General features: G+C 30.6%; 3 protein-coding genes across 5 annotated transcripts; 1 reads left to right on the top strand and 2 right to left on the bottom strand.

The window, feature by feature from the left end:
• Positions 1-382: 382 nt before the first annotated feature.
• Positions 383-2,757, top strand: LOC124837212 (Tetratricopeptide repeat (TPR)-like superfamily protein). The gene is made up of 4 exons (XM_047312519.2): positions 383-706; positions 829-1,041; positions 1,269-1,424; positions 1,541-2,757. The coding sequence occupies exons 1-4, from the start codon at positions 539-541 to the stop codon at positions 2,474-2,476; spliced, it is 1,473 nt and encodes a 490-aa protein (XP_047168475.1). The 5' UTR covers positions 383-538; the 3' UTR covers positions 2,477-2,757.
• A 5,603-nt stretch (positions 2,758-8,360) lies between these two features.
• On the bottom strand, positions 8,361-13,382 carry ATRAD17 (RADIATION SENSITIVE 17). 3 transcript variants are annotated; one of them, XM_047312496.2, is made up of 12 exons: positions 12,939-13,382; positions 12,756-12,813; positions 11,995-12,080; positions 11,864-11,911; positions 11,385-11,441; positions 11,062-11,164; positions 10,492-10,802; positions 10,054-10,408; positions 9,793-9,918; positions 9,457-9,655; positions 9,321-9,378; positions 8,361-9,008 (listed from the first exon to the last, which is right to left on the bottom strand). In XM_047312496.2, exons 1-12 carry the CDS (start codon positions 13,122-13,124, stop codon positions 8,772-8,774), a joined length of 1,824 nt encoding a protein of 607 aa, XP_047168452.1. In that variant the 5' UTR covers positions 13,125-13,382; the 3' UTR covers positions 8,361-8,771. The 3 variants fall into 3 exon arrangements, with proteins under 3 accessions (XP_047168452.1, XP_087960706.1, XP_047168453.1); XM_088104580.1 differs by having other exon boundaries at positions 9,457-9,625; XM_047312497.2 differs by having other exon boundaries at positions 9,457-9,595.
• A 3,725-nt stretch (positions 13,383-17,107) lies between these two features.
• On the bottom strand, positions 17,108-19,143 carry LOC124837210 (rac-like GTP-binding protein RHO1). The gene is made up of 9 exons (XM_047312517.2): positions 19,034-19,143; positions 18,817-18,871; positions 18,617-18,739; positions 18,427-18,514; positions 18,237-18,346; positions 18,033-18,096; positions 17,650-17,714; positions 17,501-17,566; positions 17,108-17,413 (listed from the first exon to the last, which is right to left on the bottom strand). The coding sequence occupies exons 3-9, from the start codon at positions 18,713-18,715 to the stop codon at positions 17,312-17,314; spliced, it is 594 nt and encodes a 197-aa protein (XP_047168473.1). The 5' UTR covers positions 18,716-18,739; positions 18,817-18,871; positions 19,034-19,143; the 3' UTR covers positions 17,108-17,311.
• Between the last annotated feature and the right edge of the window lie 2,927 nt (positions 19,144-22,070).

Here is a 22,070-nt window from a genome sequence, read left to right as displayed (position 1 = left end):
TTGACATTACAATGTGATGTTTTTTCTATTTTAGCCTTATTAATACTTACTTGAACTATGATTTGTTTCGCTATTATTCTTAACTATGAATACTAGAAAATTTAAAATATATTTTTTAAATAAAAAAAGCCCTAAAAAATTAGAGTCAAAATTATATAAACTAAAAGTATATCTGATTCTCTCTTATACAGTGGATCATGGGATATAGTTTTTTTTAACATCTGGTAATAAGAAATAGTTTAAAAGAAAGAGAATGAAGTTGAAATTAATAAATGAGAGGTATAAATAGAAAAAACCCAATTTCATCCTAAGTAACGGCTACTTATCTCAATCTTCCAACGGCTATTTTTTTTCAGAAATTTAAAAAGGTCTCAGTCTTCCCCACAGCACATCCTTCCCTTCTTTCCTTCAATCTTCTTCACTTTCACAGTAGCTTCTCTTTTACTCTTTCAGAGCACTGTCCGATTTGTTCTTCTCTTACAGAAGAAACATCGGATCCACAAAGTTTCAAATATCTATTATCATTTCTCAAGTCACAATGCAAGACATGTGGAATGTTCCTCCGGGTTTTAGACCCTCCAAATCTGCACCTTCTTCTCCTGCGAAGCCTCTCGGAGCAGTTCTCAGAACGCGCTCTGAGTCCTTTCATGTCACCCACAAGGTCCCGGTTGGTGACACTCCTTATGTCAGAGCAAAAAATGTTCAGGTAACTTTTTTTTGGTTGTTTTGTTGCAATGCATGTTCCTTTCATGCCCTTCTGGGTTTTCTTTTTTGTTTTGTTCAAGTGTTGAAAGATATAGTTTTTATTTTTGTTGTTGTGGATTTCAGTTGGTGGATAAGGATCCAGAGAAAGCAATTCCGCTGTTTTGGGCAGCCATTAATGCGGGAGATAGAGTGGACAGTGCTTTGAAAGATATGGCTATTGTCATGAAGCAGCAAAATCGGGCTGGAGAAGCCATTGAAGCCATTAAATCCCTTCGAAGTAGATGTTCAGATCAAGCCCAAGAATCTCTTGATAATATCCTCTTGGATCTTTACAAGGTAAGCCACCTTGAATGACTAAGTTTTATGTTTTGTTGTAAAAGCTTTCAATTGGATTGTCATGTGTATAATAATATATTTGATTGGTTTGTTAAGTCGCTGTCATTTTCATTAGTGATTCAGCTTGTCTATAAAAACTATTACTTATGGCTAGCAATGCTTGTTTGGAAACTAATACTTGTATGACTAGCAATACTGAGCAAAAAAAAATCACTTTGTCTCAACAGAGGTGTGGAAGACTTGATGACCAAATAGCCCTCTTGAAGCACAAGTTGTACTTAATTCAACAAGGGTTGGCATTCAATGGTAAGCGCACAAAGACTGCAAGATCTCAAGGGAAAAAGTTTCAAGTTTCTGTTGAGCAAGAAGCCACGAGATTGCTGGTAAGAATAGAGTAACATGAAAGTGAATTTTTACTCATCTTCAATAGAATAGAATAGAATTTAATACTGTTTTATATTGTCTTTATGGAACTGAATTTAATACTGTTTTAATGTAGGGAAACTTGGGATGGGCACTGATGCAGCAGAACAACTACATAGAAGCAGAAGAGGCTTATCGCCGGGCGCTATCTATTGCTCCTGACAACAATAAGATGTGCAATCTGGGCATTTGTTTGATGAAGCAAGGAAGAATTGGTGAAGCAAAAGAGACACTGTACCGTGTAAAGCCTGCAGTTATGGATGGCCCTAGAGGCTCAGATTCTCACTTGAAAGCCTATGAAAGGGCACAACAGATGCTGAAAGACCTTGAATCTGAGATGATGAATAAGGGAGTCGATAGGATTGAACAAAGCAGGCTCTTTGAGGCCTTTTTAGGTTCTTCATCAATATGGCAACCCCAGCCTTGCAAGGATCACCACACAACCTTGCCAGCAGCTACAAATTCATCCAGAATTCAAGATGATTTTGCTGATGAGAACATCAATTCCAACATAATAACCAAAAATCACACAGCACTGCCACCACCTAAAGGTACCACTACTACTTCCAACAAACAAACTGTTACCATGTTGGGGAACTCACTCAATGTTGCAGCTCCTCCCTTTTATGCATCAAAATCCATGCTGAGAGAACCATTTGAGAACCAGTTCTCGGAGACCCTTAAGAGAACAAGGTCTGGAAACTCTGCAGGGTCCATGAGAGTGGTTAGTGATGTGAGGGACAGGGACAGCAGCAATAAGTTGCAAGTGGAATTAGAGGTGTCAGTGCCAGAGAACAAAACAAGAAGGCTCTCATCAGAAGATAATCAGAAGAACAAGTTAACAGATATGTTACCTGATGATGATGACTTTGAAGAGGCGATTCTTGCTGCAATTTTGGGACCTTCCAATGATAATAAAGCTACTGAGACAAGCAGAACTTTGCAGAGGAATAACGACAAGAGGCTTAAGGTTTTTAAGGATATTACGCTGTCTCTGAGTCCAAGAGCCTGAAGTTGAACAATTTTTAATCTAATGAATAATGAATCAACATAATGTTTTTAGGTTGGAGATGATCTTGCTCTCCACTTGATGTTTTTAACTTCTTAGTCCATCTTTTCTGTAGAGTGAAGCGGTATGGTGCTACTTACGGATAGGAATAGCTTCATGACTTTAGGCATGGAATCATTTGTTACTATCTATTTATTTGTTATATTGCCTTGTAAACAAGGCACATCATTTACTTAATAAATTCATATCAGTTTTCCCTTCTTAATAAAGGTTAATTGTGTTTCTATTTGTGTCTTCAACCATCCATATAATTTTCAACATCTAGGTCCTATATTTAGAAGATGGACGATGAAGTTAAACAACTACTACTTAAAATTAAAAATATAATTTTCTAAAAATGTAATTGATTAAAAATAACAAGAAAATGTTATTTGGTAAAATTTAAAAATAGTTAAGACATCTATTTTTTAATTTATATAATATATCTACCACATATATAAAAAAGTAATAGTGTTAAAATTATGTAAAAATAAATAAAAATTATATGTATAAAGAAAATTTTTCATTGTCTCATTCTTCTATCTTTTTATCCACACAAGATAAAATAGAAAAATAAGTTCCCCAAAACAAATATGGTTTTAGAGAAAAAAAAATATGATTTTTTTTAATAAGTCCATATTTAGTTTTTAATCTTAGATTCTTAATGAACTTTTTGCATTTTAAAATTAATTAAAAACATACATATAAAGATAAAATAGAAAAATAAATTCCTCATTCACAAGGGAAAAAGTAGCACAAGAACAAATATTTTTCATAAAAGATGAGTTTTTTTTATTAGTACATATATTTATTCTCTCATTTAATTTTTAATTTTTAATTTTTAATTTTTAATTTTTAATTTTAGATTTTTAATTAATTTTTGTATGTTTAAAAGAATGTTTTAATTAGAGTTATAATTGGGTTAATTAATTATTATATACAAAAACATGTTAAAAAAAACTTTTTAGTTATATAAATATTCTTAGATATTTTGATATGTTAGTTCAATGTAACTAAGTTAAGCTTATGAATGTGTCAAAATAAATTGATTAAAAGTTTTATGACAAAGATGAATAGCAAATAGTCAAAACCAAAACCAAATCATGTCAAGCATTACGTGAAGAGGCAAGAAAAATATGAAAAATGGAAGAAATTTGACTCAGTTAGTAAGAGGGAATGAACAACCAAAATTCAACTTTATGGTTTTCTCTTTTGCTTTTCTAAAAAAAAGTTTGATAATTAATAAAAGATAATTTGGACAAAATAGATTATTTGATATTTTTAAATAATTACCTTATTTAACTATGTCACTAAATATCAAAAGATAATATTTCTCAAATCTTTTTTAATCTTGAAAGATCTTCTTAAATCTTTTTACACCATCTTCTTAAATCTTTTTACACCTTAAATAGGACTTAAAAACTCTTTCATGGCCTAATTTCGTCCTCTCTTTCATCTTTGACATTTATCATCTCCTTTTCTATTTTTATGTTATTTCTACATTCAATAGAATGTTAAACTTTTAGAGTTCATTATGCTATAATTTCTTGATGGATTATGAGGTTATAATGCAATAATTGGTTTGTCCTTTTGATTATTGTTGTAGTTTATTTTTATTTGTCTTTTACTTTTTAATCAAGTAAAAGTAATGATTTTACAAGGGTTTTTATTTTTAATTTAAAATCTACTTTGATTAAATTTAGAAACTTCCATGTGGTTGGATGAATTTTTTCCAATAATTGATAATGTATTTTGATTAAAGGTGAAAATTTTAACAAGAATTAACCAATATTGTATTTTGACTAATTAAATTTTTATTTTATATAAAAGATAAAAGAATAAACATGATTAAAAATAATAATATTTATTTGAGAATGTATTTTGGTTAAATTTAGTATGATTAATCTACATAGGATATACTTTGGTTAATATAGCAAGAACTACAACAAATTAATTAAGAATTTACATTAATTAATTTAAAAATTCAAGACAATAAAGGTTTAATGTCTCGATAGGTCCCTATTTTTGGCGTGAATCTCAAATAGGTCCCTTTTCTTTTCGGCGTCTCAATTGGATCCTTATTTTTGTAAAATTGAAGCAATTAGGGGTCTGCCGTCAAATTGAACAAACGCCGTTAAGGAAAGTATTACGTGGCATGCTGACGGTGTAGTTTTAATTTACGTGGCATTAAAAACGTGTGTCAATTATATTTTTTTAATTTTTGAATTAAAAAATTAAATGTACATAGTCGAGTTTCTACGCTCCGTTCCCAATTCCTTCACTCAGTCCTTCTGGCCGCACCCTTTCAACGCCGATTCCGTGACCTCTTTTTTCGTCGATTTCACCGGCTACGTCTCCAAGGTCGCGCAAGTGTTGCTGGATTTTGCCGAGGAGCTCACTGCCTTCGCTGGCGAAGTAATCATTTCCGCGATCGGCGAACCTCGCTCCAGCATTGCTAGGGCTTTCTTGGCCGGTGTGTCGCAGAACTATATCCCAATTTCGTCGTCCGATGCCAACAGATTGGTCCAGTGCTGATCTATTGGCTTTGAATTTGGGTTTAAATGATGGTAATCTTGGACCAATCTCGTCTACCCAGCAAGTTATTTCCTTCGAGGAAGAGTCTGTGGAGTTCTTGGAGAGGCAGGAGAGCTTTTAACTTGATTGCTCACATGCTGGAAAATGTCCACATTGAGTCCGGACTTTTGGAGCAGGTTAGGTTAATTGGGAAGAAGCAGCCCTATTATGCGTTTCGTGGCAAGGGTTTTCATTTGGGGTTTTTGAGTTCTCTGTTTTCGTGTGTGGCCCGCGAATTGGGGGTGGTAGTTTTTGATTCCCTTTCTGTAGATTGTAAAATGATTTGGAATTCAACTGTTGCAATTTTGGGGTTAGGTTATGAAATTGGATTTGGAAATTTCTTTGAAGGGCTTGAATTGGAAAATTATTGGGGTTTCTTTTTCTCTCCCACGAACCCTAATTTGGAGTCCAATTTCTTTCCCCAATCTGATTTCGATTTCTCAGTTGCAACTGCACATAATTTTTTTTCCCAGTTTGTCCTTAAGTTACATGATTTAACATCTGTGCAATCCATTTTTTAATAAAAAAATCAATTCATACTCGTTTTTTTAATGTCACGTGTGATTAATCAATACAGTCATCATGCCACCAAACCCAAACTTAACGGTCGTTTGTTCAATTTAACGGCAGACCCCTAATTGTTATAATTTTACACAAAAAAAGGACCCAATTGAGACGCTGAAAAGAAAAGAAACCTATTTGAGATTCACGCCGAAAATAAGGACCTACCGAACATTAAACCGACAATAAATAATTAAACGATAGTTTTTATATAACCAAATGGCAAGTTCTATTTCAGAAAGACAGTAAAAGCAACATATTTCCTCTATTATTATTTTTATCTTTTTTTTAACTTTTTCTAATTTTATTTCTAGCTTTCATTTACTATTTTGTTAATTAGATTTTTACTTATTTTTATTTATTTTTGTTTTATCTTCTTATATTAATTTTCTTTTATTTGATTAATTTTTTATATAGTTTTTATAAAAAATAATTTGTTGAAAATAAATTTTATATTGATTGGAAGACAAGTAAAAATGACTTTTCTCAAATTAATCATTAACTACTGATTAGATAACTACCTTACACCCATCTTTCACTTTTGTTTTGTTTCACGTTGTCATCATTGCATTTTGTATGTGTCGTAAGTTGAATTTCACGACTTAGTTACTTTTCTAATTCTTTTATAGAAATAAGTAGCCAGCATTGATCATTGATAAGGGTGATTCAATATCCAAAACAATTCTAAACATACTTCATGCATGAAGTTGCCATGCCAAGATTTTACGTGCACATAGTTTGTGTTCCCAATTCACATCAATAATATATATAGCAACTCTTATCCATACTTTCTTTAAGTTCTTTTTAAAGTTGAAAGGTAATTATTTTTTTTAAGGTTTATTTAGAATTTTTTATATAAATTGTGACTCTTTTATTTTGTTTTTCAAATAGTTTCAACGTCGAATTTTATAAAAAAATTAATTAGACACATGAAAAGAACAACTAGAATATAAAATTGATTGTTCATACCGATTCAATGATCTTTTTATGTTAAATCATTCTATAAAGGTGTCAATCTTATTCTATTTATAGACTAACTTTAATTCATTCTTAAATAGTTTTAAGAGTCTAACAAGTTTTAACTCCTAAAATCTCTTTAAAGTTAGGGTTAAGGCCAAAGAGGGTTTAGTTCTTAATAAAACTTTAAGTAGTTGACTCGAATCAAATATTAACACAAGTAAGTCAAGGCGGGTTGAGTCGAGTTAGTCCGGACATAAGGTCGTGATGAGTCACCTAAGCCAAAATTCAAGATAAGTCAACTCAGACAAAAGGTTAAGTCGATTAACCCAAGACCAAAGGTTGAGCCGAATCAACCCAATCAAAAAGATTGAGATGAGTCGATCCTGATCGAAGGTTAAGTCATGTAGGTTCAAGTCGAAGGTCATGCAAAGTCAATCAAGGTTAAAGGTTATAATAAGTCAACCCAGGCTAAAGGTTGTGATAAATCAACTTAGGACGAAGGTCGAGCTGAGTCAACTTGAGTTTAGTAGGTCCTAGTCGAAGGTTTGACCAAGTTGGCTTAGACCAAAGGTCAAGTCAAGTCGATCTGGAATGAAGATCATGATAAGTCAACATAGGCCAAAGGTCAAGACCAATCAATCTATGCTAAAGGTCAAGATAAGACATTTCAAACCAAAGGTCAAAATGAATCAATAGGGTTGAAAGTCGAGTCCAATTAATTCATTTTAAAAATCGTGATGAATAAACTCGAATTAAAGATCAAAATAAGTCGACTCAAACGGGAGGTTAAACTTGGTATCTTGGCCAAAGAGGTTTTATTGTTGCTTTGAACTTGTGACTTTTTTTATTTGAACTTTTTGATCTTATGGACATTTTCTCTTATCCACGTGAACCAAGACCAAACTCTGTGGGCTAAGCCAAATGAACAACTCTACCATGTAGAAGCTAAAAAATATGTCTCGCTTCTTTTAAGAGAATCTTTTTTCTAATAACCTAATTCACTGCAATAGTTACATGTCCCTTGGATCAATATTATCTTTCTTCGATTACACCTTTGCAGCGGTGAACACGGTCGGTCTAAAGGCTTCAGTTTCACCATCATCCTTCAATTCCTTGAGTCAAAGCTCCGAGGCATGGAGGCAGACCTTCACAAATTCTACCGTGATGCACCTTTGTCCAACACTCAGCAAATACACGAAATTCAAGAACAAAGAGGGGATCACAAAATCCCTCCCTTCCATCTTTATGTCCGTATCCTTCAAAGTCGATTTCATTCATTTCATCATGACCCTACATGTTAGGAGATATTTTCAACTAGATCGTTGGACTACCAAAACCAAGTTAGACGAAATTTCCAACTTGATCATTGAGCTAGGAAAGACAACACCTTGACATGTTCGAAAATATATCCACCTTAATCGTCAAGCCACCAAAACAGCTCATTGGCATGTTTGAAGATATTAACAAATTGTTCGATGAGCTACCAAAATAGCTCATTGGCATGTTTTTATAATATTATCAAATTGATCAACGTTTAAATTGATTAGTAAAACCTTGATGTTATTTCAAATCACCACTTGATAATTGTATTCAAAACACAAAGAAAACCTTTTAGCAGCACTACGAACATTGGGCATCCCCACATTATCACTTCCGTATCCAACTATCATTTCCAAACTTCTCTCCTATTATTAAAACGATAATCTTCTTAGCAATCTAATAAAAACAAAACAAAAAGTGAACACCTTTTAACTGTACTAAAAACACAAACTAATTATGTTCCATGTTCTTGGAATTTACCCCCCTTGAACTGTTTGTAATATATAAGCTCTTTTCCAATAACTTCCATCCCATGTTCCTGCTTTCATAAGTAGCTATTAATTCGTTATTGCGAGCGTTAACACAACATTACAAAGTAACAAAAGTAGATATTTACGAAGGCTCTTTCTCACTAAGAATTTGCTTTTAGAAACCCATCATCCCCATCAAGGCTTGAGAGTACCAATTCGGACTTCTGATCATGCATCAGAACTCAAACCTGTTTCCTGGGTAAAGCTTTAACCTCAATCAATAGTAGAGATGATAGGCTTTAGAAGCTGCTAACACTATATGCATTAAAGAAAGATTTTATGCTGAACAACCACATATATTACACGTTGCATCCCTACCAATCTTCTATGTCATCATCGGAAAGGCCCATAGATTGTTCATCTAAATCCATTTTGTCGAAATCAAAGTCTTCCATTTCCAAGTTCTGTGATGATTTCTGACTCGGTCCATCATATCCACATGCTCTATTTCCGAGCAACTTAAGCATGGGCATGTACTCAGTGGCCATAATTGACATATGATAAGAACTAAACCGTTTACAGGCAGGAATTCTCAGCCTATCCACCTCCTTCTGCAATGTAAGACCATGAACAGAAGTCAAATTTCAACAGTGGCGAGAAACAAAAAACTAGAAGGCGAAACATTTGAATCTTGCAGTGAGAAAAAAAAAACATTAAAAAAATAGACGATAGTAAATAGCATAAAAATAACGTTTATAAAAAGTATTATATTCCATCGATGCTCTCCAGAGTCCTTTGTTCTTTCCCAAGGTAACTGCTATATAAATGTAATAAATTTCAAATCCAAATTACCTACATCACAGATAATTGAAAAAATGCGGGATAAGAACATATAACATATAGAGCAGCCATAATGCGTTTACCTTGTATAATGATACTTTCTCAACTTGCCAGAGCCTTGGTCGCCGAACTGCATGCCACCTGTACAAGTGAACAGGTTTAAATATAACAGAAACATAAAGTTTTGTCACAGAACACTGAATGTAAAGAAATGATAACCTGGAGGATATCGGGTTAGAATTTCCAAATAGCACCCCACGAACAGCTATGGATGCAGCAGCTGACTGTAAAACACCCTCTGCCTCGTTATAACTACATAGCATTCCGCGGAGTTTTGCAAGAAGAATGTCAGCATCACCTAGATATGAAGACACAGTCCATGCGTCATCTATTGCCTCATCATCCAAAAAATCCAGAACTGCAAGAAATTAGCATGACTTATAAAGCTACTGGATTTGGTTTTTAGAACATTAAAGAAAGATGCCATCTTCATTTTAGAAATATGTTTTCAATTTTAATGAAGAATGTCAACACTAGCATATGGGAAGGAAGTACCATTTTCATGCAGAAAATCAGCAACTGAACCAGGTTGCACATGGGCTTGGCAAAGAATCTTCTCAGGGACATCCATTTTTAAAGGTAATCTTGAAAGTCTATCTCGAAGAAGAAATCCATCTTGATCTACCAAACAAGAAAATCCACAAGTTAAAAGATGAAACATAGATATTAAATATTTAACTTAGCCTAGTTATATTGCTGCTTCCTCAAGTACAAGAGAGAGAAAATACGGAATCCAAATTTTGCTGAATCACACACCATATTCTATTCCAACTCCAGTCTCCCTTTTATTATGCAAAAATTTCCCCAAAGCATGAAATAGAGATAATGCTTCGTCTCTTCCAAAGTGCAACGAATATCCATAATCTGATCTATCAGGTTTATTATTTTCTTCTTTCAACGAACCATGAGAGCAAGTGGAAGAGGCCAAAGAATGCACTAGATTTGGTTTCAGGCAGAAAAACTGTAAAGAAGTGATTGCATGTCTGATGTCACCTCCACTTGTTTTTGCTATTAGATCAACATACTCAGCAGTCACATCACGACGCTCCATTTGGCATATTCTGAAAAGAACCTTCTTCATAGAATTCACTGTAATTGGATTGAAAGCAACCTGAAAGTTTCCCAAACTAAGTCTAACACATTCTCTTATAACATGGCAATAAAAACCAGAAGATAATTCTTCAAGGATGTAACCTTACAAGCCCCAGAACTCTCCAGAGATAGCTTCAGTTCTTCCAGGCAACGAGCATTATAATCTACTGAGTCAGCATTTCCACAGTCAGTTAACAATATCGCTGTGGGTATCTGAGTTGATTTTACCAAAAGTTGCAAGCAATTTTTAAGTCTTCCAAAAGCAGATTTCCCATTAGTCATGGGAAGATCGTCTATTAAAAGTATGATGGAAGGCTTTGAATCCCCAGTATAGGAAGTTAGCAATAATCCATATTTTCGCACTCTCTCAACAAAACTTTCAAATTCATCTAACTTGGATGTGTATTGAGTCCCTGCATTGAATAAGAAAATTAAAAAGAAAAAAAAAGGTTTCAATCAGTAAGTCACAAATTTCAATCATTACAATCCCACCAACCCCAAACAGCCTGTATGATACATTGGAATGTAAAATGCACATTGTAATTTAACAATACATCCTCAAGGACACTAATCATTTCACTGAAAAAATAGATGTTTAACGAGAGAGGCTAAAGAGGATTAAAATCATGATTTACTCGTACTAGCTCATCAAAATATAGTTGCTAAACCCACCTGTGCCAGAATTATAAAGATGCTCCTGCCATACTACAGGTGTAGGTGTGTTCCACCCATAAACTATTGCTCCCAGATGAGATGCAATCACATGAATAGCAGCCTACATAGTGAAAAGAAGAAATGCTTAAATATCAAAGTACATTAAAATAAGGTTATTCATATCAATGTAAAGTGAAGTGTTATTTAGTAATAGATAAAGAGAAGATTTTGACAGCAAGCAATAGAAGCCTGAAGCTCCAAAACTTAACGTTTCCAAATTTTCCTCAGTGGCTGAGCCAGTATGCAAAAATAGGCTAAATGAGGATGGTAGAGCTACATACAGATTTTCCAACTCCAGCCTGACCACTGATGAGGATAACATTATTATTGTAGACACCCTGAAAATTTGCCATAAAGAAAACAAAGAAAAAGGAACTCACGATATGAATAGAATAAAATCAACAAAATGCAGAGAGGACAATTTATAGTAACTTAGTATAACTCCGGGAAGTTCCATAGGAATGTAAAACTTGGAATTAAACACGTATGAGGAAGAATTTAGAAGACTAGAAACAACCCACAGCCAACAACCAAAAGATGATGACGTTCTCTTTTTTATACCAGGTCAAACTGTCAAACATTCTAAAAACAGAGAAATTTCAGCATTAATTTATCATTACCACATTCTAAAAACTTGTTTTGCACATTTACAAGAATAACAATCTCTATGAAGCTATACATTCTAGTGCGTGAAAAACAAGATAACAGTCATAAGTTAATAAGATTTACTATAATCTCACAACTCTACTCCTAGATTTACCTTTGAAGGTTTCAACCTCTCTTCAAACCACGTCTTAACATCTTCAACCTGCAAATCCCACCGAAATGGAGAAAATGGGATGACATTCATATCAATACCAGAATCAAGACCTTAGGTATCAGATTCTTGACCTTTTTCTTGTGAACAGCAAGCTCTTCCAGTGAATTGGGCTTGTATTTATCAACCCATAACTCCTCCCCAAAGCTCCTTTGAGTACCTGTTGTATTCAGGTAGCACTTGCAACATATTAGAGCAGAAAATAAATAAATAAAATCCAGAAGGCACAGCAATCGAGACAAAAGGTACAAATTCATGATTTCAATTTTGTTCTGTGTATGTGAAGTTGATAATAACCCAGACAATCTGTTTAATAAAGCTTCACCATTTTAACAAAGTCAAGGTATTAGTACCAAATTGAAAAGGAACCACTGTGATACTACAATCTGCATCCTTCAAAGCGAGGAGCACATTTAGAGAATAAGGTGAAGTTTTAACTGTCAGTTAAGAAAATTAACTGGTTGTAAACAAACTATTTAGCTGTTCGACTATTGCTTTTCAATCCAAGGATCATCATAAATGCACTTTATTCTCTAAAGTGCAACCTCCTCACTGTAAAGGAACTGTGCATATTGAATAGTAATCTCATCAGATTTAGTTTATCTGAAGAGAGCAAGTGTAGAATTAGTAATCTCGGTAGTTGACGAGAAGAAGAACAGTTACTATTCATACACATTCATGTTTTGTTACGTAATGACTAAATGAGCTGACTTTACTTCCTAATCGAACTGTTCAAATTAGAGGGCCGAATCCATTTGCATCATGCTGAAGCAAACAAATTACAAATGTACAATAAAAAGATTGAAGAAAAGTTTTAAACACAGCAATAGCATACCAGCGGATACCTTTGACCCAGTAAACACTTCATTGAAGTCATCTCCAAATAAGTCTATCTGCCAAAAATAATCAACAAATAACACACATTAAAAAATGCAAACTCACTCAGGCTTCACATTGATTAGTAAAAATTTAAGTAACATGATGTAAATAATAAACATATGAAGTGAAAAACTGATACCTCGTGCAATTTGGAGGGGTGAGAGCGAGAATGCGAAGCACGTGCCTTCTTCCTTCCCCGAGAGGATGCTGAGGTGGACCTCGACTTCGACTTCGTATAGCTGCGACTGGAACTCAACGAGCGAAGGTTAGAAGTATCGTCTTCATCTTCCGATGACAGAATAACGACGCAGCTTCTCTTTGACATCAGAAAACCCTATTTCCCTTTTCTATTTTACGGATTTGTTGCAACAAGGGATAATTACTAACTCAGTTCGTAGTCGTGAAATGAAACCTACGGAAATCAGAAGTGGCCGTGAATCGGAATCGAAAACGCCAACATGCTAATAGGGGGTTTCATTTTGGAGCGCAAAATACGAGAGTGAAAGGAAGGAACTGCGCGCCTTTTCTCTTTTCTTTTCTTTTCTCTCTCTCAGTCTTTGGCTTCTGGTTGAAGGGAACGAACCAAACCAGGGGAAGATTTTAAAATTTGAAATTACCATTTAGTACTTCTTTTAAGTTTAGAAAAATGAACTAGTTTTGATTTTGGTTTTCAGAAAAAATATATTTTTGTAAAATTTGAAATTATTATTTTAGTTATTGTAAAATTTCTAAGTTTTTCATTTATTGTAAAAAATAATCTTATCTTCCTAAATTTGTAAATTAAAAATTTTTAATATTTATTTTTGGAGAGACTAGTAAAAACATATGTACATGTGTTTATTTTTTATAATAGATAATTCTTTTAATTTAAAAATAATTAAATTTAAATAAATATTATTTAAAGAGTAAAATAATAAAGTAATTCTTTTAATTAAAAAAATAGTTAATTATTAAAAAAATAATTTTATTTATTAATGTCCTAGATAAATAACATTCATTTTATATAATTTTAGAATATGATTGCATTATATTACAGTGTTATTATCGATTACACGGAAATAATATTTAACTTTTTTTTTTCAATAACACAAGTTATAAAAAAAGAATTTTATAAGTTTAAAGGGAAAGAAGTTAACTTTAAATTGAGAATATATATGTTGTTATTTAAACAATTATAAAGGTTATATACATAATATAAATCGAATTATTTTTTATTTATCTATAATATTTAATTTTTTATAAATATACAATATTTTTTTCTCTTTAAATTTTTTAAACCATTTCTTAGCCTTGTGGTTTAGTATTTGTTCTCAATAGAAAAAAAAAAATCAGTTTGATGATGGCATTAAGAGTTACATATGATAATGTAAAGATATTATTTTAATAATTAACTTAATTTCTTTTACTACACCATGATAAAATGAAATTGGTGAAAGAAAAAATGAGCATTTACTGGACTAAAGTAGGGCTTTTCTTTTCTCTTAGATCAATGAGTTCTTTATTTTTCTATTTTTATTGAGGAATTTGTTAGCATATGAGATTTGAGCTAAATAGTTTAATCTACATTAGTCTAGGTTCATAGGGAAATGTTTAGCTTGTAAATTAAATTTCTTGATATTATGTTAAGATTTTTGTAATTTTATAAGGTTTGTATATAAATTATCATGTAAATTGATATGATAAAAAGATGTAGTAACTTAGTTATCTAAAACTTATCTGTAAATGATGTTTCAGGTTCAACTCTCACACAGTACATATTTTTCAGATATATTGTTTTTAATATTTGTAAAATGGATTTTAACATGGGATTATTATACTAGCTTTATTAAGTTGGAGTTATGATTAGAATGGTGTAGTAGTTTTGGTTTGTTAGAATGTTTGTCTTAGAGGAAGAGGTTTTAGATTTTATTTCTATCTATAAAACTTTTGGCATAATGCGCTAGGCATGAGTTTTTGTGTCGCTGAAGTACGTGTATAAATGTTTTACGATAAAATATATTATTTGTAAATAAATTATTAAATAAATTGAACTTTTATAATTTAATGACATTAACTTGATTTGTTAAAATTAAAGCATTTAAAATTTTTATTTTAAGAATTTAAAATACTTCATATTTTTAGACTTGTGTCTTTTTTAAATATTACCTTCAACTCAATATAAGTCAAAACATCATGAGTTTGATTAAAATTGAGACATCGTTGATTTGACTAAAATAGATACATTGTTAACTTTGTTAACATTAGGAAATTTAGAACTTCTGAAAGTTAACATTTTGTAATATCCTCTTATTAATTTATAATTTGAAAAGACTTTAATAACAAACGTTATATATTTAATCTTTGATATGAAAATATTAGTTAATATCTAAAGTAATTTTCTACAGTGACATAAATTGAAAACAGTAAATAATAATATTTGTAACTGTGTGATTAACAAATTATATATATATATATATATATATATATATATATATATATATATATGAAAAGAAACATAATATTATTAATCATACAATCCAAAATTTGACTTACGGTAATATTTTTATAAATATTTCATCTAAATTAACGATAGATCTCTTATATTATATTTTAATTTTTAATTTGACATTGATCATAAAATCAACAAATGTTAAATAATGTTTGACTATCTCAGGATCAATGTTAAATTGGGAATTGACAGAGTCTATTGTAAGGAATCCGATTTTAATTTGACTTTTAAAATTTTAGAAATATTAACCATGAAACTTTCTACTAAAGTAGAGGGATCCAAATTCATAGAAACAAGTTTTTCAATCGATTTTATTTTATCTTACTGTAATGGTGCTTGAGCTTAAACTTTTTCATTCTCCCTAATTACATTCTCTCTAATTATATTTCACATTAAGGTTGGTATTTTGATTTACTAGTCATTGTCCTAATGATTGAATTTTTATGTTTTTAGTTTAATCCTGACTTTGTAAAATGTATTAAAAATAGTTAGAAAATGATTTTTTACTTTTTTTTTAACTTCTATTAGATTGTATTCAAATATAATATTCAACCTAAGATATTGGTTAGGGATTTATATTGTAAAGATTTGGTGGTAAAAAATTTTAAATTGACGCAACTTTTGTTACAGACATAAGATGAAGACGCTAGGTTGTTGGGGTCTAAAATTTCAAAACTGTTTTTTCTTAATATCTTCATCCATTTTTCCATACTTTATAATTTTATTTGAGATACTCATATTATTTAGAAAATCATGAAAATTTTTATGGTATACTTTTGTATTGTATATTATTATTTTATGATTTTAGTAAAATAAAATATTGATGAAAAACTAAAAACAACTAGACAATGTTCCAATAACTAAATTTATTTAAGATTTATGCAAACTGACGTCTATTCAGATAACAGACGTTAATTTAATATCTCCTACAATAACGTCGCACTTTCAACAAACATAAAAAAACCTAAAATAATAAATATTAAAAACATCTTTTGTGTTAGTAATAATGAAAGAAAAAATATACATAATCAGGATCAAACAGAATTAATATAAATAACTTCAAGTCAAATTTACTAAATAATTTCAGACAGATACGACTTCTTTCTCGTGTCTTCATGGCACGACTTGAACTTTAAAATTTTTTAAAAAGTTGCACCTTTTTTATAATTTGTAAAGCAAATTACCTCACACTGATAAAAAATAAATCTAAAAAAACAACTGATTATTCTTTTCTAGAGGCTTTTACTGAAAGTTTGTTAACAAGTTTCAAAATTTTAAAATAATTTAATTAAGATTGTGAAAGTTTTTCAAAATAATTGTTGAAACCTTAATAAATTTCCTTTATTAGAGTTTCAGATGGTGTTCCTATATTATGTGCAGAGAGCAGAGTGCAGAACAATTGTTGCAAATCTACCCAAAAGTTTGAAGAATATTTGTTTCTTTGGATGACAAATGACTTTTGCAAAGGAAAAGTGAAGTGATTAAATAGTTTATTCATCAGTGAAGTGATACAAGATTTAGAACAGGCTGAATTTATAGGACTATGTTTGAATTTATAAAATAAAGAGAAATTAAATTGAAAACAATATTATTATTATAAAGTGTATACCCCATAAATGTAAATAGGTCAGATATTTTAAATTATTATCCTTTTTTTTTTGTAATGTCCATAAAAAAAATGTTATGATTCAAAGAAAGGAGGATAAAAGTGTCACTATCTATAGAACTAAGCAAAACGATAGAGAATCGATAAATATATAAAGCAGTGTAAATGAAAATATAAAATAATTTAAATATATTCATGTAAATAAGGTGGTAATTCCTAACTGGGATATTCCAGTAAATTAATACATAAAACATAAGTTAAGAAAAAAAAGTGAGTAGCATGAAAAGCAAATTTGACAATTAGAATCCAGAAGCACTTTATGGTCCAAGGAGATGTTGAGTATGTGAAATGAAGACCCAGAAGACTCCAACTTCTTCAATGGCAAAGGAATGAATAAACGGAACAAAAATAGTGATAATCACAATATTGAACAAGCTTTTTGTCCTTTATTCTTCTTTTTCTTTTGTTTTGGTGGCTGAAGGACAACTCTTATGGCTGCATCAAACACTGCTTTCACGTTCTGCCATAAACCCCAAAAAATGTTCAACTCTATCAATTCATTTAACCAATATTGTGTGCAAGAACAAAAGGAAAATAACAATAAAACCTCTTGTGATTTTGAACTGCACTCAATGTAAGCAGGTGAATTAATCAGCTTCTTAAGTTCTTCCCCCTTTAACAACATAACAAAATTTTAAAATTGGATTCAAATATAAGTCTGAAACAATTCAACAACAAAATATATTATTCATGTACCTGAGCATTGGTAATGGGTACAGCACCGGGATGGTCTACGAAGAACTGTTTATCATCTCGAAGATCTGTCCCAAATTGTTCATAGTTTATGACTAAGATTGAAAGCTACTTTTTTTTTTAATCTTATATATTATCACATTGATGAACATAGAAAAATGCTATTTAACATCACTTAATACATAAAATAATCATAAAAAAGTAAATTAATTACATTAACATATACTCTTACCATTTAAAACTTCATCAAATACGAACAACATAAAAAAAAACATATAAGAAATCACATTATATAAATACATGATTCCATGATATAAATATTAATTCATATTATATATAGATTAATATGCTAGAAGGAAACAATTAAAATGCACAAGTTAACTCACCAAGCTTTGTGCCAACCAGAATAATGGGAACACCAGGTGCATAATGTTTTAACTCTGGAATCCACTGGAAATGAAAATATTAATACACAAATTGATTAGTTTTTTAATCAATGGAAATATTCTTTTTGCAGTTATCATGGAAATACCACTTTCCAATCAAAAGGTATAACATGTTAAAATGTATAGTGAGAGAACAATCAGTACCTTCTTGGAAACATTTTCATAACTGGCCTTGCTTATGAGAGAGAAAGCCAATATGAAAACATCGGCACCTCGATAACTCAATGGTCGTAATCTGTTGTAATCCTCTTGTCCTATTTCACAAATAAAACAATAAAAACCAGAAAAAATTCGAAAAAGAAAAAGTAAAAAATAAAAATAGCAACAATATTACCAGCAGTGTCCCACAATCCCAGATTCACAGTGGCTCCATTCACAACCACATTTGCGCTGAAATTGTCAAAAACTGTTGGCACATAATCCTGTTTCCAAGAAAATTAAAGAAATAAAAAAATTAAGAAATAAAATATAAGATTAAAATGAAGAAGTTATTGTAAGAAAAAGAAAAAAAAAAGAAAACTGACAGTGGGGAAGGTATTGCTGGTATAGGAGATTAACAAGCAAGTTTTGCCCACAGCTCCATCTCCAACGGTGACACACTTGATGAACCTAGTAGCGCTCATCTTCTTCAATTACCCTCTATTCACCTAAAAACACGAAACCCTATCATATCATTCATCTGAGGACCTTGATCAATAACTCACCCACACACCACGCAGACAACCTTCCAATTTCTTCTCCTCCACCGCTTATTGCAACTTTCTGCTTCGATCATGCATCTGTTTGAGCAAAAATTCAATTCTACAAACTTCCGTCAAGGCAAATTCTAAAACAGATACACAGAAAAACGAGGCCTGAAACAAAATCCGGAAGTGCAAGAAAAAAAAAGGTAGAGAGAGGAATTTGGATGAAGAAGAAGAAGAAAAATGAGAAACCCTAACCCTTTTGGAGGAGATAGAAATTATGCATCAGGAACGTGAGTTGTTGTTGTTGTTGCGGAATGAGATCAACGAAAGAGAAAGAGACAAGAATTTTTCTAATCCGATAAATTTTCCTGTTGAAGCGTTCATTATATCAACTAATCTTTGCCATTTTTATTACTATTATTGTTCGTTTCAGTTTTCTTTGATTTTCATTTTTACATTTTTTTTTCTTTTAGTGTAATTGTGTATTTTTCTTTTATGCGGCAAATTTTACACACCACATTAATCGCAATGAAAGTCGGTTCAGACAGAGACTCATTTTCAATTCTGTAAATATTGTTTTATTTTATTTTAAAATAATATAAAACCAATGGCAATGGAAAAGTTTCGAGCATTGGTCAGATGAAACCAAAAGTTTTCAACCAAGAAAATCACTTATTTGATTAAAGAGGAAATAAATAGAGAAAATAAAGTTTATATCCAAGGAAGTAAACTAGATAAATTTTTATAGTGAATATTCGGTAATGGGGTTGATGTTAGCTTTTTACTTTATAAGTGTGTTATTCAATATTACCTATATATTTATCTCAAATTTATATTTATAAATTTTTAGATAAGTTTTGGATTAATAAAAACTTAATTATGACACATATTCTATTCATGGGACAATATTTATATATCTATAAATTTTGTTGCTGATAAAAGAAAACACCTTTTACCCCTTCCCCTTCTGTTCCTAATCGTGTTAGATTTATGTTCTAAACATCTTATGCATACTATAAGCTAGGTATCAGTTAGAGTAAGGAAAAGTTACCTTCAACTTTTTCTATAACGCATAGTTAGTTTATATTATAATAAAAGTAGGTAAAAGATATATCCGAACCACAAGTTAAAAAAAAAGTTTTTATAACTAAATTTGTTGTTTTAATTTATAAAAAAATCACAATCATATATATTTATCCTTGTTATAAGAATGTCTTCAATGCGCAATATTTTTTCCCTAAGTATGCATAAACATAATTTCTTTAAAATAACCACTATTAAAAAAAATTAACATATAAAAATATAGTGGGTGAGAGAGCAGAGTGGATTGACATTGGAGAAACTGTTGTTGAAATTAATAAAGTATTGGTCAGTGTATTCAAGTTATTGATCTTGGGTTTTCTTTGCTAAATATTTTTTTTAAGAAGTGTTTTTTTTTACAAAATAATTACTTTTTAATCTTAACACGTTTTCGATAAATTTATTTTAAAAATAAAAAAAAAAATAGAAAATGTTTTGGTATACTTAGTCTTAGATAATTTAGGATTTAAAGTAAAAAAATAATTGAAATACACTTTCCTTTCTTAATTTTTTCCCAAACATTTTTAATAACAAAATGATGGTGAAGCTCTAAAGTTTAAAGGAGATAATGCCTCATAGGTATATAGGTATTATAATGGAATTGAACTTGGAAAATTGATGTGAAAATAAGAGAAATGATTTAAAAAATGAACTCTTATTTTCTTAATCCTCTACCGGAGAGAATGAAAAAGTGATTATAAAGAGATTTGTGTTCATATGAGAGAAGAAAATAGCATTGGTCATAGTGGAATATGTAGCAGAATAATGTTTTAGGTATATAAGAAAAATGTACGGAATCTATATGGAACTATTGATTTTATAGGGCTATATATATGGCAAACAGATATTCGATGCTTTCAATAACTCCTTATATATATATATATATATATATATATATATATATATATATATATATATATCGACTCGTTTTTTTTAATAAACAGTAAATTAATCTTTATTCATTTTAAAAATACAATTGAATTGTATGAGATTGCATTTTGTATTTATAAATAATATTTTTCCTTTTAGTAATAAGATGTAAAAATTTAGACTTCATTATCTCGTATTATTTTACTTTCTATTTTATAATATTGTATTAGCACGAGGGCTCTATCAATTAAGCTATAGTTTTAAACATGTTGCAAATTAAATTTGTGGCCCTTAAAATTATGGGAATTAATAATTACTTATTTTAGATATTACAAGTTGAATATTAGATGTTGAATTACGTTTATATGCAATGAGTATTGATGATGTCATTAAAGAAAAAGTTTAAGTATTTGAGTAAGATAAAACTAAAGCTATGAGTTTCCTTCATCATCACCTCCATGAAGGATTGAAATTTTAATATATATCTTACTGTCAAAGACCCTACTGTGTTGTGGAACAATTTAGAAAAAATACATGACCACCAAAAAATTATGATTGCTCTTATGATTAGACGCATTTACGATGGTAATATTTTAAAACTATAAGTGGGAAAAATTAATGATGTGGAAAAAAAAATTACTAATGATAATATGTTAAAAACAACATTCTCCATTTTCATGCAAAATTAATGATGTGGAAAAAAAAATTAGTGATGATAATATGTTAGAAACAACATTCTCTACTTTCATGCAACTATAATTTGCTCATGTAACAACAATATCATGAAAAAAGGATTTTACATATATTCCAAATTAATTTCAGATCTTTTTGTGAATGGACAAAATAATAATCATTTTATGAAAAATCACATGGTCCGCCTAACTAGTTCTACTTCATTCCCATAAGTGAATGCAACAATATCTGATTTATATTTTTGTGGTCGAGGTTGTGACCATCGCAATGATTGTGGTCGTGGTCGTGCTAGTAATCATAATAATGGACATGTCATAAAGAAAATTTCAAAGAGATTTTATCATGATGTAAAAAAGGAGAAAGAAAATAGTGAAAATAATATCAAACAAGATATATAATTGCTTATTATCAACTCGCAATTAGACATTTGCAAGGTTATTAACACAATTAATCAAGTTAAGAGCTCACTTTCCATATTATCCAATTCGTCTTGTGAATGTTGGCGAATTTACATCTCATATTTTTAATGAGTATTGTATATCAATTAGAATTGAAATTGAACATATAGTATAACATATGTTCATACTCAAAATGAACTTGCAAAGTCATTAATAAAACGTCTAAAATTGATTGTAATATAATTACTTAT

This window comes from Vigna umbellata, chromosome 1 (assembly GCF_029865625.1).
Source record: "Vigna umbellata cultivar VRB3 chromosome 1, Vumbellata_1.0, whole genome shotgun sequence".
NCBI classification, from domain to species: Eukaryota; Viridiplantae; Streptophyta; class Magnoliopsida; order Fabales; family Fabaceae; genus Vigna; species Vigna umbellata.
Note: the sequence above shows the minus strand (reverse complement) of the source record. Positions and strands in the feature narration are given on the sequence as shown.

What these genes read in the sequence shown, in the direction of transcription:
- LOC124837210 (XM_047312517.2), bottom strand. Translation starts at nt 18,715, where the DNA reads ATGAGCGCTACTAGGTTCATCAAGTGTGTCACCGTTGGAGATGGAGCT. An exon ending in TACCCATTACCAATGCTCAG is followed by an intron (nt 17,567 to 17,649) that starts GTACATGAATAA and finishes ATGTTGTTAAAG; the next exon opens with GGGGAAGAACTTAAGAAGCT. An exon ending in GCAGTTCAAAATCACAAGAG is followed by an intron (nt 17,414 to 17,500) that starts GTTTTATTGTTA and finishes GGTTTATGGCAG; the next exon opens with AACGTGAAAGCAGTGTTTGA.
- LOC124837212 (XM_047312519.2), top strand. Translation starts at nt 539, where the DNA reads ATGCAAGACATGTGGAATGTTCCTCCGGGTTTTAGACCCTCCAAATCT. An exon ending in TCAGAGCAAAAAATGTTCAG is followed by an intron (nt 707 to 828) that starts GTAACTTTTTTT and finishes TGTGGATTTCAG; the next exon opens with TTGGTGGATAAGGATCCAGA. An exon ending in AAGAAGCCACGAGATTGCTG is followed by an intron (nt 1,425 to 1,540) that starts GTAAGAATAGAG and finishes GTTTTAATGTAG; the next exon opens with GGAAACTTGGGATGGGCACT.
- ATRAD17 (XM_047312496.2), bottom strand. Translation starts at nt 13,124, where the DNA reads ATGTCAAAGAGAAGCTGCGTCGTTATTCTGTCATCGGAAGATGAAGAC. An exon ending in AGAGTTCTGGGGCTTGTAAG is followed by an intron (nt 10,409 to 10,491) that starts GTTACATCCTTG and finishes GGAAACTTTCAG; the next exon opens with GTTGCTTTCAATCCAATTAC. An exon ending in AGAAAGTATCATTATACAAG is followed by an intron (nt 9,009 to 9,320) that starts GTAAACGCATTA and finishes CTTACATTGCAG; the next exon opens with AAGGAGGTGGATAGGCTGAG.